Source organism: Limulus polyphemus, unplaced genomic scaffold (assembly GCF_000517525.1).
Source record: "Limulus polyphemus unplaced genomic scaffold, Limulus_polyphemus-2.1.2 Scaffold3488, whole genome shotgun sequence".
In the NCBI taxonomy this organism is placed as follows: domain Eukaryota; kingdom Metazoa; phylum Arthropoda; class Merostomata; order Xiphosura; family Limulidae; genus Limulus; species Limulus polyphemus.
In genome coordinates, this window is record NW_013669098.1 from 38,048 (window position 1) to 55,866 (window position 17,819).

General features: G+C 31.2%; 1 protein-coding gene across 1 annotated transcript in view; it reads right to left on the reverse strand.

Annotated features, from left to right (window-relative positions):
• Positions 1-17,819, reverse strand: part of LOC106469441 (phospholipid-transporting ATPase ID-like) — a 98,434-nt gene that overhangs the window by 33,362 nt on the left and 47,253 nt on the right. The window contains exons 10-13 of the mRNA XM_013929935.2: positions 10,858-11,072; positions 8,043-8,298; positions 7,447-7,609; positions 6,520-6,599 (exon numbers count right to left, since the gene is read on the reverse strand). Coding sequence (XP_013785389.1) covers positions 6,520-6,599; positions 7,447-7,609; positions 8,043-8,298; positions 10,858-11,072 — 714 coding nt within the window. The remainder of the gene's footprint in view (positions 1-6,519; positions 6,600-7,446; positions 7,610-8,042; positions 8,299-10,857; positions 11,073-17,819) is intronic.

A 17,819-nucleotide genomic window follows, 5' to 3' on the forward strand; every position in this document is an offset into this window, starting at 1 on the left:
GATAGGAGAGACATAAAAATTGTTTCAGACTTTAAATACATTCTGACCAACATGCAATAAATTTAGATAAATGTTGAAACACCATCTACATTTTATTTAATATCAAAATTTCAACACTGTATCACTTTTGTGAATGTGGTTCATCTTTTGTGTATGTTAGGCTTTGCACACAATCATGATGATAAACTTCAAGGACAATTTAAGGTCTTTTGAAGGCTTTAATTGCTGTTTTTCAATGACTCCAAACTTCCTAGTTTTGTCCTATTATTTAAAGAAACATTTATATTGTGTTTTTTGGAATAATCAAACCTACAGTTCTTCACATGTAAACAATGCTTTTCACTTAATATATGCAATCGTATCACACTTTCACCCATCTTGCCCATCACTGGCTCAGCAGTAAGATCTGCAGATTCACACTGCTAAAACCAGGTTTTGATACTCATGGTGGGCACAGCACAGACAGCCCATTATGTAGCTTTACATTTAATAACAAAGAAAAAAAATTCATCCACCTTGCACCAATCTATTACTTTGTTACAAGTGGTACAACACACTGTATAGTTATATCTTTTGTATTTTTGGGCCCAATTTTTGAATTCATTTAACCATTTCCTATTAAATATGCACTACTCAATGATGAAAATGAGATACTATAGCATTCGGTTCATGAAAGTATGATTACATCAAACATCATGTATGTTCAGCAAAGATACACATGATAACATTAATTGCCATTTTCCCTTACTCATTGTTTCATTTTACATTCAACACTTGTTGCATTAAACTGATCCTGAAAAATCAAGTTAGCAAAGTCATTTTATGGCAGGGAAAAGGTTATTAGTTTATTAGGTTTTTTTTTGAGACCAAGCAAGTGTTGAATGGAAAGTTGCTCTGGCAAAGACAACTAATGAGAGTAAACAACTTAGCAACTGACTGGCCTCATGAAACTCCTGACTGGCTTAATTATATAAAACTGAAAAACATGTTATTATAACAATTTTATAGAATACTCTGATTTAAGGATTTTTCAAGTCATTTTAATAAAATTTCAAGGGTTTTCTGAGACAAAATTAAAATTTAAAAATTTTTCTAAATAAACAAAACTTAAGAACTTTTCAAGCTCTGTCCAAACTATGTGTGATCAAAGTTTTATCACCTCAACTTGCTTACAACAGTCATTTGCCATTTACCTCTGATGAAGTAATGTCACTTTACGACAATGCTCGGGTAATTGGAATTATTTTCTGATCACAACTTAACATATTCAACCAGTCTGCTAGTAAAGTCTTGTTGGATAGAAGAAGTGAGCATCATTACCAGAAGCAAATATCCCTGATGGTCATAAAAATGCAAGACATCCTTACGTGCCACAAGATATCTGTACCCTAATCATTCTTTTTTTTATTTGTTGTGCATGTGCACATTTCTTCTATTTAAGATATCAATCTCTGGGACATTAAGAAACTTAAATATCCACTTGAAAAGGCTTTGTCTTCTTTTCTTATATTGAAGATACACATCTATAAAAGAAATAATACAGTCATATGCTGTACACTATGCAAGAAATCTAAAACTGGGTCTGGGATGGGGCGAGGGGTCCAAGAGGTAGCTTTTAATAGAAGTGTTGGATATAGAAGACTGTTTAGTTTAAGAGTTATTATGTAGTTCATTTAGTGATTTAATATTTAATGACTATTTAATTTTCATAACATGAGTGTTAAAAGTTATGTAACTCTGTATGAGTCACACATTGTGTATGTAGTTTAATTGCTGTACTAGGCTTTCATAATATTCTTGATGTCATCTTACTTGAAGCTTCTAAATTTTTCTTGTTATGTTTAATATTGTTGTTACTAGAAGACTAGATATTTTTTGATTTTGCTGTTGGGTCATATAAATATATGAAGATACAAAGAGCAAGTTAAGTAAGTTAGTGAAAGTAAAAGTGAAAAAAGGTGAAATTAGATTGCACAATTTTTCAATTTAACTGAAACAGGCAATTTCTAAAGTGAAAGTTTCACAGTTTGTATTGTAACAACAGAGATAGAGAAGAAGAATTCGTCTTGTCAATTGGTTTCTAAAGTAATTGAGCCAGTCTGTGTGGACTTTTGACCTAAAAGAGAATTATTTAAAGCTCTAGATACAACTGTGGTAACGTAAGTGAATTTATCACTGATTATATTGTGATAACAGAGAAGAGAAGAAATAATCCATCTTGTCAATTAGGTTCTAAGGTAATAGAACCAGTCTGTGTGGACTTTTGACCAAAAGTAGAATTATTTAAAGCTCTAGATTCAACTGTGGTAAACAACAGTGTAAAAATTTTTGTACATATGTTTGACTTGTTTTGAATATATATTATTTTAACCTCTATGCCCAGGCATCATTTACTGCTCATGTCACAAAGTTTTAGTGACTTACATTTCCAAATTTTATTAAACTACTTTTTGTTTATGTTATACCAAGTAGAACAGCATAACATCATAGCTAGTAATCTATATTTTAATAGTATATAAGTGTTAAGTTCTTAATTTTATAAGGTAATATTTAAAAAAATCCTGAATTTTCCCTAATGTGAGAAATGTGACATTTTCTCTAGGCATCCCCTCTTCTCTATTTTATTTACCACTCCTCCATAAAGTATGAAATATAATGTAAGTTACTCTGCCATCCCCACTTCTCTATTTTATTTACCACTCTTCCAAAAAGTATGAAATTTAAAGTAAATTATTCTCTATAAAATCGTCATTGCTTATACAAACCATAATTTATATAACCTTCAGTTTTGTTTGGTTACAGAGCCATCAAATAGAATATCAGACCCCTCTAGCTACACCCATCTGTCACATCCTCTCTTTTAGGATTTGTTAATAGTTCTCTCTTATGTTTAATTCTACATTATCTATAACCAATAGAAAGCCAAGGTTTTCATCTTTCAAATGACATATCAAATTAAGTTATTTTCTGAATGGAGAATTGTCAATTTCTCTGTTAGTACCAGCTTTGTTTCCACGAGAAAAATAACAACTAGTTTGGATGAATTCGTAACAGCTCTTGTTGCATAGTTAGAAAGCCAGAAAAATTGTGATAGTTAGGGGAAATTGGCTGCTTTTTGCATGCTATCATTATATATGTTCTTCGGTGCATTATTTAATTAAGTAAAAATTATTTAGTTAATTACTACCATTAGTATGAAAAAGTAGGGTTAAGTGTCATCGACAGTCAACAGCAAAAAAGACGACAACTCTGGTAAATACTTTATTTCTTGTTTTTCATGTTTATGCTTTATTTATTATTATAAAAGTAACTAAAATGCAAAAATATAATCTCTTTAGGTTAGTTATGGTTAGATTAGGTAAAATGAATAATAATACTATAATAAAAATGTTTCATGAGGCATGTAGGCGAGCAGCTTGTGGTTAACATAATTCAAAAGTGTGATGTACGCTCCACATTCCACAAGTGATTTACAACTTATAATGGCACAAATAGTACTTAGACATATTTCAAAGGGCAATAAAACTATAAAATTTAAGTATAAATAGATGTATACTGTTATGAGTTTAAAGCTACTTAGGTTTAATGATTGTAATTTCATGTTACAATTTGAAATCATTCTAGAAAGAAAAAAGGGTAATTTGGAATTATTTCGATTTTTTTTTGGTTGTTACGAAGTTGGTCAAATTGATCAACTTTGTATAGAGTTAGGGTAGAGAAAATAACAGATAAAATATAAAGTTTTACTGAAAACAAACATTTGAAATGTATTTTGGATGTTTTAGAGATTATACAAATGAAATTTGAGATTTTTGAGACGAATAAAAGTATTTTTAACCTTAACATGAAAATAACTTTGCACACAGACTATTCAAAACAAATACTCGATATGTTTACAGACAAATCGTTTTTTAGTTTATTTAAAATATTTCACTAAAAAATATGACTTTTTATATGTGAAAGACTTATAATGTTTACTGAAAGACTGTCAAATTTTGTGAAGATATACATACTATATTAAATGTTAGTAGTATCAAATCTATAAAGACTTTAAATGAGTACAAAGAGGCCACGTGGTTGGTCAAATCGACTGAGGCCATTTTGAGAGAGTAAATCAAATAGATTGTGTGTTGTCCATTTATTGTTGACCCATTTATTACCAACAAGTCACAGAGATCTACTGTAAAGAATCTTGCCCACCCATACTTAGAAACCTGACAAGAAGACACACAGTAAGTTGCCTGAAAAATTTAGACCCAATGATGGTCTTCATCAATCAAAGAGACACAAATAGCTGCTGCATCCAATGTGAAGGTACAAAAACTTTTTTTAACAGAAAAAGTCTGTAGACACCTTGTATAATTTGTTTATGACAACTGCAGAACTTAGCAAACATATTCCATTTATAACATGGCGATCATGTTGTAAATACCCTTTGCACTGCACTACTGACAACATGTCAACATATAGATAATATAGGTGGCAGAAATTTTTACTTATCATCAAGTTAGGAAGCACAGCACTACTGGCAACATGCCAACACATAGTTAATACAGATTACAGAAATCTTCATCAGTGATAATTTCAAAACCTTTCTCATGATGAGAGAGCTGTTCACCATTCCAAAGCAATCCACACAGTTATTACACATGAACCATGTGTAATAACTGCCTTGCTAGAAATACCCATAAATAGCATATTGTATACATATATACAGTGGTGGGATTCAAATATTTTAACAACAGGTTCTCTCACTAGCAGCATGTAAAAATATTAGATATTAAAAAAAAAGAAAGGCTGTTGCACTTGTAGTGCAAATATGAAGTTCTCTTGGAAAAGCAAACTTTTAGCCACAAAAGTAAAGTTCTTTCTAACTTATTGTTATGAATACTCTCAAAAGCACACTAAAAGGTTTAAAAAGTAACTTCAGTCTATTTCAAATGTAGCACAAATATGTAATACATTGATTGCCCACATCATTAAGACCTCCAACTAATATAGAGTTGGACAATCTATATCCAAATAGCCTGGGCTTTGTTTATGTCACAGAAATTCCACAAGCTGCTGCATTGTGTCAAAACAACACAAGCAAGGGCAAGTGCCCAAAGAAAAAAAATTGTGACTCATAAGACCACATCAAAAGTTTCCAGTCTTGAATGCCCACAGTTGTTCCCAATTGTTGGTTTGTGGATTGGTTCTGATCCATTGATGCTTTCTTCTTGGTCCACAGAAATACCCAACAAAAAGAGAGAGACAGACAGACAGAAAAGAAAGAAAGAAAAAAGGTCTGATGAAAGATCCAACTTTTGTAAAATAATAAGTTGTACACATTAGGAATATGTGAAAAGTGTTGTGTTCTTCTTAGTTCATTGTAAAATAAGTGAACCTCTAACTTTCACTTCCAAGATTCTTAAAGAAGTTAAATTAGAATAACATTTCAGGCCTGTATAATTTTAAATTCTGTACACTTTCTACAGAGATTTTGCCAGTCTGTGGAGCAAAAATGGTTGGAAAACTACTCTAAAACACTAATAATTCTTTACTTTCAGGTTTGCTTCTGAGGTAAGCAATTTTAGGGTTAGTTTTCAGCTGCAATTTGTAAAGTTCTTCACATCATATGATTAGAGATAGTTGAATTGTAATCAATGTTGAAATAATTGGTCAGTTGGGTCACAGTCTAAACATCAGTTGCAATTTAGGAAATTGTCTAATCATCTTTTCCATATGTCAGTCATCAGTACTTGGCAGCTACAGATTCTCCTAGTGGCAGATGTAAATTCTTTCACTTTATACACTGGGCTGAGCTCATCCCTCGACGAATGTGAACTTCAACGTTCTCCATGAAAGCAATAAACTCAATAGCAAAGTGTTTAGAACAGTAAAAAGCTCTGAAACCAAACTAAAAGTTAATCCACAGCAATGATTTCATCTGCAAAGTGAAGGTTATGGCTAAATAAATAGAGAATTATTTGACTAAAAAAGGCAATGCAATGGAGCCAAACATAACATACAATTAACAACATAATAAACAAGAACTTAAAATTTATAAAAAATCACAAGCTTCCTGCCACACCTCAAAATCAAAAACGGTTTTCATAACAGAAATGACTGAAGAAACTGGGACCACAACAATTCTAATCAACCATACGTCTATCAAGTCCCCTGATGCAGCTCAAATGGAATTTTGTGTCTTTGATCTGCTTAAATGTGGCCTTGGAAGCTAAAATATCATGTACATTGGAGGGTGTACAGAAAGTTTATCACTATTTTAGGTCTAAAATTGACCTTGCCATCCTTTGCAGAAGCTTCTTTATCTATAATGGTAAATGCAATGTTGGGTAATAATGAATAATCATAGCAATAAAGCTGAGTATGATTAGCAATTAACCCTCAAAATATTTATGAATATATACATATATTAAAGTATATTTAAATGTTATTATATAATATTTAAATAATACCCAAACCACACCATTATAGTTTATAAGTATTCTAAATTAATTAAACACAATAACTCACTTTAAAAACAAAACCAAAATTCCTGGCAGCAGAAGTAAGGGCTTCCTCATCTGGGGACTGGGCTTGATATTCAAGTCGACCTGGAAAATCAACATTGTTAGTGGAGTAATTTCTTCCACAGATAAAACAGCTGAGCTCTAATAAATTGTGTGATTCCCGAAAAATCACATTTTTCACTCAGACAAGTAGGCATGACAATAGGCTGACCAGCAATAACATTTTTTTCTTTGATCTAATGCAAATAAGTGTGATGACATAATGTATTGTATAATGATCCAAATGGTTAAAACAAGTGTCCTCTTCAGGTGGCCTTTGGCCCACTTTTGGGGAAATAACTCTGAGCAAAAGGTAATAACATTTTTAATTTTGAGAATTGTCGATGATTCATGATTACTATTAATACCTTTAAATTTATAATGACTTACAAACAAAGACATAATATGGAAATATGTAACAGCAAGGGGCAGTCCTTGGCCAGTTTTTTGGTAGTTCCTATGATATTCGAAACGTTTAAAGGTTTTAAAGTAACCTCAAATTAGACTTATTTCTTGAAGCCCACATTAGCATATCAACAGAAAAAACATTACAGGCAGATTGTTACTGAATTTGCTGATGCTGACAAATTTTTCAGAATCAAATCAACCATCGTATAAAAGGATATGAACAAAATAAAACTAGTAAATGAAAAACACTGTACAACCGGGTATTTTACAAGTTTGAAAAATGGATGGATTACATAGTGTGTTAATATGTAAATGGGCTGAAGGTAGTGAGAGCATTAAACAAATAAATATTAATACTATTTTTTGAAAACATTTATACTTCAGAAACCACAGTAAAAAACATGATTTTACAACTAAATATTTTCTTCAAACATAATATTATGTTATAAGTTATATATAGAAAGAAAAAAACATTTCAACTCACCTTCTTTAACTTCTGACATCACAGTATGACATAAAGCTAACAAACTGAAGAATTCATAAACATCCTTTTCACCAGCTTTTACATCATCAAGGAGCATCTCATCATAAAACTTAAACTGAGGCTCATACATGGGGTTGCTAGATAGGTCTATGGGTTTCATATCCTAAGAAAATAGGAAGAAAGATGGCACAAGTTTCATAAATACATAACTTTTAATAATGTTTGACATGGATAGCTTTTCTCAACAACTATTTAATAATATATTTACAGATGAAAATTATATTTGTAGCCCACAAGTTTCTGAATAGAATGTTAGTTCATTTAGATGGTACATACTGCTTAGTTGTGTAAATAGTCAGGTATAATGTGTCAACACTTTAACCATTCTATATTATATTCTTTATGCAATATATAACTTGTCAGCACAAATTATGGGCTAAAGGTACATAAAAGCAAGATTTCCAATACATTTTAAGCTTCCTTAATTATGTTTATGTTGATAAAACAAATTAGTTTGCTGAATACAGGGCACTACCTTTGTAAGTTCATATGAATATTTGGAGTTTACACCAAGATGTTGAAACTGATATATATACCTCTGTTATCTCCAATGGTTCTCCTGTTGCTGGATCAAGTACTTCCCCGTACATTCGACCATTAATGCTACACTTATTGAAGATCATAATGTTTTGGGTGAGGGTACCAGTTTTATCAGAGAATACATACTCTATCTGGCCAAGCTCCTCATTCAAAGTTGTGGTCCGTGCTCGAGCTGGAGTGTCTTTTGTTTCATAATACATCTTTTGATCCCAATTTATCCATAAACTATGGGCAAAACGAATAACTTCCACACTGTAAAACAAAGATAACTTCTTAGAAATGTGGATGTAATTTATAGTAGATTGAATCTGTAATTGAATTATTGAAATAAAATATACATGTGGAAACCAACGTAAGTAATAAAATAGTGATTTCTGTTTTAAAAAAAATATTTATACTTTTAACCAAGATATAATTTATAATTAAATGTTGTGTGTGTGTGTGTGTGTGTGTGTGTGTGTGTGTGTGTGTATATATATATATATATATATAATAAATCGATTGATAGTTTGCTGTTAAGCACAAAGCAACAATTTTTAGCATTATAAGCCTTTAGACTTATGGCTGAGCCACTAGGGGCCTATATTAGAAAACAAAAATATATATATATATATACATCATCATAACAAAAGGCAGGACTTAAAATCAGTGAAATAAATATAAAATAAAATTGTACGAAAGGCCAAATTCAACAAAAATGCATGATTAAAGTCTACTTCAATTTCATCCACCTTTAAAGTAAAAGCCTTATAGTTACCATTTTTGGACTTGATGATCTAAAAACTGATATAAAGCCATACTGTCAAAAACTTGCTTCAGCAAATGTTGAAAAGATTCTGTATTGGTTCTTTTATTTTTAATGGCAATTCACCAATGTTATGAACCTTAGCAAACATAGATTTAAAATCATTTTCACATCATGAAACATTACAATTACAAATATACTTTCAAATTATGTAAATTAATCAAATAATAAGAGTAATAAAAACAAAACAAGTCACAATTATATTATTTAGTTTAAAACATTGAAGATCCATTACAGAGGTAGTTATTTGCCAATTCAAGGTTATCTTCTTTTTAATTAACATACACAAATTCAAGTTCATCTTAGTGAGCAGAATGCACCAACAATGGACAACTGAGAAAGCAAGTATTATGTTGGATTTGATTTTTAAAGTCCTTAAATGTAGTTATTTGTGCAAAATATTGTATATATTTTCTCTGTATTCCTTTTCAAATGCTGTAATTTTTTTAACAAGTCAGTAAAGGCAGAATTTGAACTCGCATGTTTCTTAACTGAACAGGTACCCTAAAAACAACTGTCAGACCTCTAAAAACTGCAAGCCTCAGTGTTTTTTTTTAAGTACAATATTTAATTTATACTAATCATAACCTAGTTCAATTATAAAATGGCAAGGATGTACAGTTTAATTTTTCTTCAATCAAATGATAAGCAGTGTTTAAATTAATACATGAGCATCATTTACTCACTGAATAGTTAGTGAATCAGTTTTATTATCAACATATTGCTAGTTACAAAGAGTGAAACACAAGTACCTTAAATTCAGTGTCATCAGATTTAGAGTTTGAATTAATCAAATTGTCTGAAAAAGTTATATTTCTTAAAAACATGCTCAGTAACAAGTGTGGGTGCCCTTTGCATTTGTAGAAATACTTCTGATCAGTCAGTGGAAGACATCAAAATCCTTACTCATTTCTTAGTCACTGCAATGCCACATGGAGGGTTAAGACATTGGTTTACATAGCAACCAAGGAGGTCAAAGAGGTACCTTATGTAATTAGATCAAGATTTCTTACTGGTTACACCAGGAAATCTATAGCTTCTCATTCAAAATTAATTACTATAGTCCAGGCAACGTGATACTATGCATCATCCTGAATTAGGATAAAATGGATCACAAGAGGAAAACAGATGCCCAATGGTATTTCAGCAAATTCTGCTGACCTTTTGCTATCAAGTGAAAGGCTTATGGTCTTCTTGGTTTTACACCAAATATAAAGGCTGTTTCCTAACAATTGATTACTGATAATCTCTCCAGCTTGAGATACAAGATTTAGTCACATTCCCAGCATTTTTATGGCATGCTTTACCAAAACAATAGTGGTTTTTATCCCCTAGCTGTCCTTAGAGTACCAGCACTTCCAATTTAATGTTAAGTTTAAAACCCCAAATTTTACCCACTTCTATAGAGAATGCAAAATTTTGTGGAATATAAAAAAAATTGAAATTATGGATATACTTTTTAAAATGTATTGCATTTGAAAACTAAGATTATACAACATTCTTAGAAGCCTGAGCATAAAATACTATAAGGAATTCTCTGTCTCAATGAATACGTTGTTTATTTAACAAAGTAGTTGCAAAACTAGTTTTCATCACTTTATTCTCTTGTTGTGAACATTCAATAAAGAAGAAAAAAAGGGACTTACAAATGACTACCATTACAACGTATATATAAATTAACAAACTTCAGATGTTTTCAGTTCTTACATTTACCCAGTTTCATTCCTCTTGTTCTAGTTTGTTTGTATTATATAACACGTAACATTTATAATTATTAAAATAAGTGTTAAAACTTCAAAGTAATTTTTATTTTGTTAGACTTCTGTATCTTAAACTCTCTTAAAATCTTCTGAAAGTTGCCATTGATGAGAAGGTAATATATGATGTAAAGAACTCATTGCAAAAATATAAACTGGTAGAGCATAACAGAAAGATAAAATGTTCAAAATCTGTGCCTTTAAGCTATTTGTAAATCATATAAGCTAAAGAACTGGAAGATTTGTTACCTCACATATAGGGAAATAGGTACAACAGTATTTAACACTATTGCATAGGAAAAAAATACAAGCACTGCAATAACAGTGGCTCCACTTGTTGTATTTTCCTTTGGTATAAGTGAATCCCAAGGAAGATAAATCCTGAAGTGTTGTCCAGTAACACTTTCCCATACTCCACATGCTATGGTACAAAACAGGCACATGCTGAACAGGAAGAAGACAATCTATAAAAATAAATATAATGAGGTCATCAGGCAATAATCAGGTCACATGTTTTTATTAATGCTCTATAGCTTAGAACATTTCAAATTCCTAATGATACGTTGCTATCTCTAAACTGAAAAAATATATTCTTAAATTAATAACATCTTAAAAACCAGTATTTCAATTTACCATTTATATGATTTCATTATATAAATTTAAATTTTATCTTAAATGCTAAACTATGAATTAGATCAACAGTCACAATAAGTCTTTTCCAAAAAAATGTGGACCTTTTATTTTACACAAAGAATTTAAGTGACTTATAGAACAGTGTTTATTTAAAACAAAATCAGAAGATAATGGACCTTTTAGATTACTGGGGAGGTCTTTTGACCCCCTTCCTCTGTTCTTACTTTCCCTCTTTTGATGTAGATTAAGCTACACTTAATTACAGGAAGCTTAGGTAATATCTTCTTTATTTTTTGTTTATTTTTCTTTGTTCTTTATTGTCATCTGATTTACTTTTATTTCAAAGACAATTAAACTGGGTATCAGTTATTTGACTGTACGTTCCTTTAGTAAGCTCACAGTTAGTATGAAGTTTTAAAACTTTTTTTTATGTTTTGCTTTAAATGTTAATCATAACCAAATTTAGTGTGAAACATGGAAAACTCAATTCATTTTATACTTAAATTTCAAGATCATTAAAAAGATTGAATATTTATAGTTATAAAAAATTATAAAATTTAAAAACTCCACAATCTATTTTTAATTCATATTACCTTACTTTCATGGATATCAAGTAATTATTGTTTCATTATAAGTTCACTTTATCAAAACCACAGATGCAAAAGAAGTGTTACTTGCTTTCTTACTCTTTTGCGATATTCAGATACATTGATGTTCAACAGATTAGCTATAAATTGGAAACAGAATCAAAAAGGAAACGTTTTTCAGAGAATAAATCAAATGCAAACCAATGAAAAAAATGGACACAATTAAAGTAATACAACAAAGAAAACAAAAGCTTTAATCCATACACATACTCACACACACAACAAATTAATCCAATACTCAAATAATTGTGGTATCAGGTTCCCTTGGTAACATTTGATTTGTCTGCTAAAACTGTAAGGTCACAAGTCTTAAAAGAAAAAGACGACCAGGATTTCCTTATACCATGCAGTTAGTCAGGTTAAACTTCACCTAGTGATGTATACTACAACTACAAGATCCCTACATCAGAGGACTTTCTCATATTACATAGAACTCTGTTTGCCAACGTACAGTAGTCGAAGCACATGAGTACTTGAAGAAAGCCATCTCTTGAATGTAATATACACAAGCTAAAGTTCAATACATCCTCTTCATAACAAAACACAAAATCTACCTGAACTACTCAAACATATGGGAATAAACATGTATTCATATTCTAATTACAGAGAGCAAAGTATTGGTAGTAATAGAAAAACTCCCAATTTTTGTTTTCTGTTCTTCTCTCCCCCATCTATTTCTTGGATGTTCCAGACTCACTTTCAACATTTATTGTACCATTTGGTTGAACTGCCATCTCAATTAAAAGAAAAAACAATGCATTGAGGAAGAGTTACCACCAACTGATATATATACATATAAAACTAGTGACTTCTCTTTACCCATGAAAATTTACCAAACAACTATTAAAACTAAAACTTTTATTGCACCCAACTTGAATAACAGCAATTCCTCTTTTAAGTCACCAATCAGTGTGATACGTTTAAGTTCACTGCCCTAATGTTTAAACTGATCTATATTTCATATAATGTTGAAAAAAATTATTAAACTTATAGACAATAAACAGGTGTTGTCATGCAAATTCTCATGTATTTCTAATATAAGTACTCATAAATGTATTCAAACTGCAAAAGATCCAAAAATGAAACAAAGAATTACAATGGCTGCAAAACAGTTGCAAAAGGTATAAACCCGGCAAAAGACAACTAGAGAAATAACTTCTAAGAGTTCAGTTAACTATCAAATAACAAGTGAAAAATTGTTATATAAAGAACTGATGAACAATAAAAAAAGGGGTAAACCTCAGTGCTTGAAAACAATGTCTGCAAAATAATCGAATTTGCTATACATAGCTGGTTGTGAACATGATAATAACCCTACAATACCAACTAAAAAGTTATTAAAGAAAAAAATTATAGATTTTAAATCTTATCCATTTTCATAATCTAAATCAGATAATATACAGTTTAATGTATAAGGTGCATAAGTAAAAAGGAAGTATAATGCACTGAGTATAACACAGTTAAAAATAAAGGTGGAACTCAAAGATATAAACCAAAATACAATGCATAAAATATCTGGCAAAGTTAATATATCAAAACTAGAGTTAAAATGAATTGAAACATGACAGTATATATAATTAATAAAAAACAACTAATAAACTAATGTAAAATGTATTTAATACATATGCTTAGTTGAAAATTTGTGGAAAAGAAGTTGAAAGATACCGAATTAAAATGTAAAACTATACTTTCTATATAATGATAAATCTAATTAATCAATTGTCGTTTAAAGGAATTTTTAATGTATGTTTATATATACATCTTCTTCTTACATATCAGTGATAAAGGGTATTTTCTGTATTTATTGCAAAGTTTAAATGAATCAGTACCCATTTTCTCATGTTAGTGTCACATCTTGTTTTGTCTGGATAAAAGCAGAATTCTGTTGTGTGAGGTCAGATCATGGCTAAAATTTAAATACGGTCTTTAAAGTTAAAAGTAAATTCAGTTGGAACAAGAATGGTTCTAGGATAAGCAAGGTTAGAGCTGTGATATTCAACTAACATGACTATGATACTTTCATAGCTTAGAAATTAAAAATATCATTATTCTAATGTATTTAAATAAAAAATGTAAAAATCCCCGCACATGCATTTGTATCTAGTCATTCTACATAAAAAGGATGTGCTTGACCTTGAATTTGTTAATTTTGCTTTTATGTATTATGTATTTTATTATAATTCAAATATTTATCAAGTCTTCCCTTAAATACCCTCTAACTAACTGCATCTACCTCATCTGAAGGTAATCCATTCCAAAGGCCAACCACTCTGTTAGAAAAATACACCTGTCTTAGCTGAAGATGACTCCTACCTTGCCAAAATTTATACTTGTGTCCTCTAGTCTTACAATTTTCACCATTAAATAAAAAAATATGATGCATCAACAGCATCAATTCCCTTTACAATCTTAAACACCTCAACCAGAACCCCTCTAACTCTTCTTTTTTCAAGAAAAATCAATTTCAGAGATCTTAAGCTATCTTTGTATGACAATCTTTCCATCTCAGGTATCATTCTAGCAGCCCTCCTCTGAACTCTTTCCAACAATTAAATTTCCTGTCTAAGGTAAGGAGCCTAAGACTGAACACAGTACTCCAAATGTGGTCTAAACCAATGGCCTATACAATGACATTACAGCCTCTTTAGACTTGTATTTAGTATTTCTGTAGATACAACCTAAAATCCTACTTGCCCTATCCTTGCAAAGTTATTTCTCGGTCAGGTTAAAAATGGTGAACTGTCCAGTGCAGTAGTCAAAATCTGCCTTGTGCTTTCAGTTATTATGGCTTTTATGGAAAAGATAACCATTCACTGAGATACAATTTTCATATGCCACCTTTTACCATCGTTTTTGTTGTGACATTCCAGTGATTTTGTTTCAAAGTGAAATAGCTGTGTCCAATCTAAATGTCTAATTGGCAAGTTTGACTTATTCTGGTCCTAGAAACACATCGGTAAGTTCCACTAGAAAGTTACTCAGTTCAGTATACACTGATATAAAGCCACTTTACCTGCAGAGTACTCTATCAGTGACCTTGGTTGTTCTGACAAATGTTAATTTGCTCTTGGATATGGTGATACTGTAGCAATACTAGTTATATAAGTAGCTTAATTACTTTCTCCCTTACTCATTAAACCAAAAACCATTATAACTGAAAAATGAATAATCATCTATCCTTAACTGCAAACTGACACAAACCTGACACTTGGAAAATAGATTTTTAAGCAAGTACAACTTAGTTTCTGGACAGGAAAAAAAAGCATTTCAAGCATTGACTTCTAGATAGTAATAATACAGTAGATATATAGTAATATAGCATCCCAGAAACACTTGTAATTGAAATATTTTTTCTCCTTCCTCAAATTATATTCATGGAGTCCACTACTTCTGAGCTCTTATTCATCTAGATGGGATGTTTTTAATTCATTGCTACAGCTTACTTCTACCACAAACCAAGATGGTTTATAACTTCTGCAGAAGGTCTATCCCTAAGATACCAAAGTTAAAACCAAATAAGAGACACTAAATTTCATTCAGTAATATACAACACTGATAGTGAGATGGAGTTCTGCTTCAACATTATCAGGCCTTAGCCAGAAGGAAGTTAGAATTGACTGGCCAAATTAGAGGCTTCACCCTCTTGGCATAAGTAGGTTGCTACACCTGAACAGGTTTGTAACAAAGCTCCACTAGTTTAAACTAGCTAAAACAGCCACAGCAATTATTGGTCTTTAACACTTCTGCTGTTGGCTAGCAGTTGACCGAAAAAAATAGATCTGGCATCTCTTTTGATGCATGACAAGATTGGGGCAGTTTATTCTGCAGTGTCCAGGACACATGCAATTGAAGCAAAAGCTTTGTCAGTCACCTCTACAGACACCTCTATTGGAATTTAGAAAACATTTTTTTCAAATGCTTCCAAATAGTGTTTGCACATGTTGATTGACACAAAAGAGCTTATAGGAGACCACTATCATGTTAAAAAAGGAAGAATTTCAATGGAAGTGGAGCTGAAAGAGAGTTGTGTGCATAGTTGAATACTTCATCTCACTTACAACTCCTTTATCACAGTTGTTAAAGTATACTTGACCAAACTTTTATTAAATAAATATGTTACATCAAAGCCCACAAGATCTATTTCACCAAGTAACATGTTGTTTATTAGTTCTTTCAAGTGAAAAGAAACTAACCAAAGAGACTGAGTGTGTTGAAAACAATGATGTCAAATGTGGTAATTCATGAGTTAATTCCTACATGTATGAAATTCTCAATAAGGGTGAAGAAAACAGCAAGTTTATGAATTTTTGGCAAATGGTATATCTGAGTCTGATTATTAAAATAAAATGTAAAAAAAAACATAGGCCTGTACATGACTGACATATAACTTTGCTCCATTTGTAATGCATTAAGTATTTTAGTAAATGTATTTATAATTTGAACTGACAGTAGCTACAGTAAACCAATGAAAAGATCATAATGTAACAAAACTCATTTGTTGTATATTATTTCATGATCATATAGTTTTCATACACACATTAGATGCTTCTTATCTAGAAAGTAGTTTAAATATTTGTATCAAATAAATTATCATTTATTTCCATGAAAGTTAAGTAATATTTTTTCAAGGTAATTTCCCATAAAACAAAGAAAATTTGTTGCCATTAGAAATACCAATCTTGAAATTTACTATTCTTAAAAAATAGTGTGTCTAGGTAGAAGTTAATCATTAGCTATCTGAATAATTGCTATTCAGACAGTTTGACAATGCAGAATCATGTAAAGAGTTTATTATCACAGCAATCTCTTTTTTCCTGATATAATCACACAAGTCAGTACTTCTAATGATACTAACTTTATCAATTTAAGGTTATTTTATTTAATCTGAACATTGAAATATTTTTTATTACTTAGCACAGAAAGCTGGAACCTCCTCAATAATTCCATTAGATATTCACTAAGGATTTGGTTAAATAAACATAGTTTAATAAAGAAAAGCTTGTTTTAAAAACATCAAAACATAAAGTGAGAATCATTAGGCTTTAAGCTAGAAGTTAACATTTTCCGATATTGAAAATGCATTTCTGATAGATGCTCACCTCTCTTCACATCTAGCTTTCTCAATGCAGTACTGCCTTCTACATGCAAACGTTTTTGCTCATCACTAGCCTTGAGACTTTCATCTAATTTCAAGCATTTCCATGTGATACTGCTGCATGCAAATGAGCATGTGACAACCCTCCAACAATAGGAGTGTGACACTGTGAGATCATGATAAAAAAAGATATTGAAGTGATGGAATAGAATGCAGGAAGAATCAACAGTGTATGACTTATAATTTCAATGACCATAGGTGAGGAGGAGGAGGAAATAAGCTTTAAGGGACAGGTGGTATAAAGAACAGGAAAACAAAGGTTCAAAGGGAGGTAGGGTAAAAGTATGGAGAACAACATTAAGGTCACAGTCAGGTACATTAGACGTACAGGGAGGGCAATGGAGGTAAAAGAAACAAAGGAGCATTGTAAGGACCAGGAGGAGTAAACCCTATGAAAACAAAAAATACATAAAGTAGCCAAGAAAGCCACCCGGTAACCAGCAATAGTTAAGATAGACAAGCAGTGGTCAAAAAGCCATGTTAAAAACTCAGACAAATGGGGAATGGGAAAGAAAGAAGGTGAGAAGGATCAATACAAAAACCAGTGGTGATTAATATGCCACTTCTGCTGATAATCTTCTAAGAAGGATGGGTGAACAGAATGAGATAGAAAAAATGCTACATGTGAAGAGAGTTCTGACCATCGTGCAAGGAACCAGGCAAATCCCATGTGAGAAGTTGGAGTGAAGAAAGAAGTACAAAGCTGAAATAGAAGGGAAGTAGAGGATGGAAGAAGAAAGGGAGAAAAGTCAGAAGGCTCAGCAAAGGAAACCTAA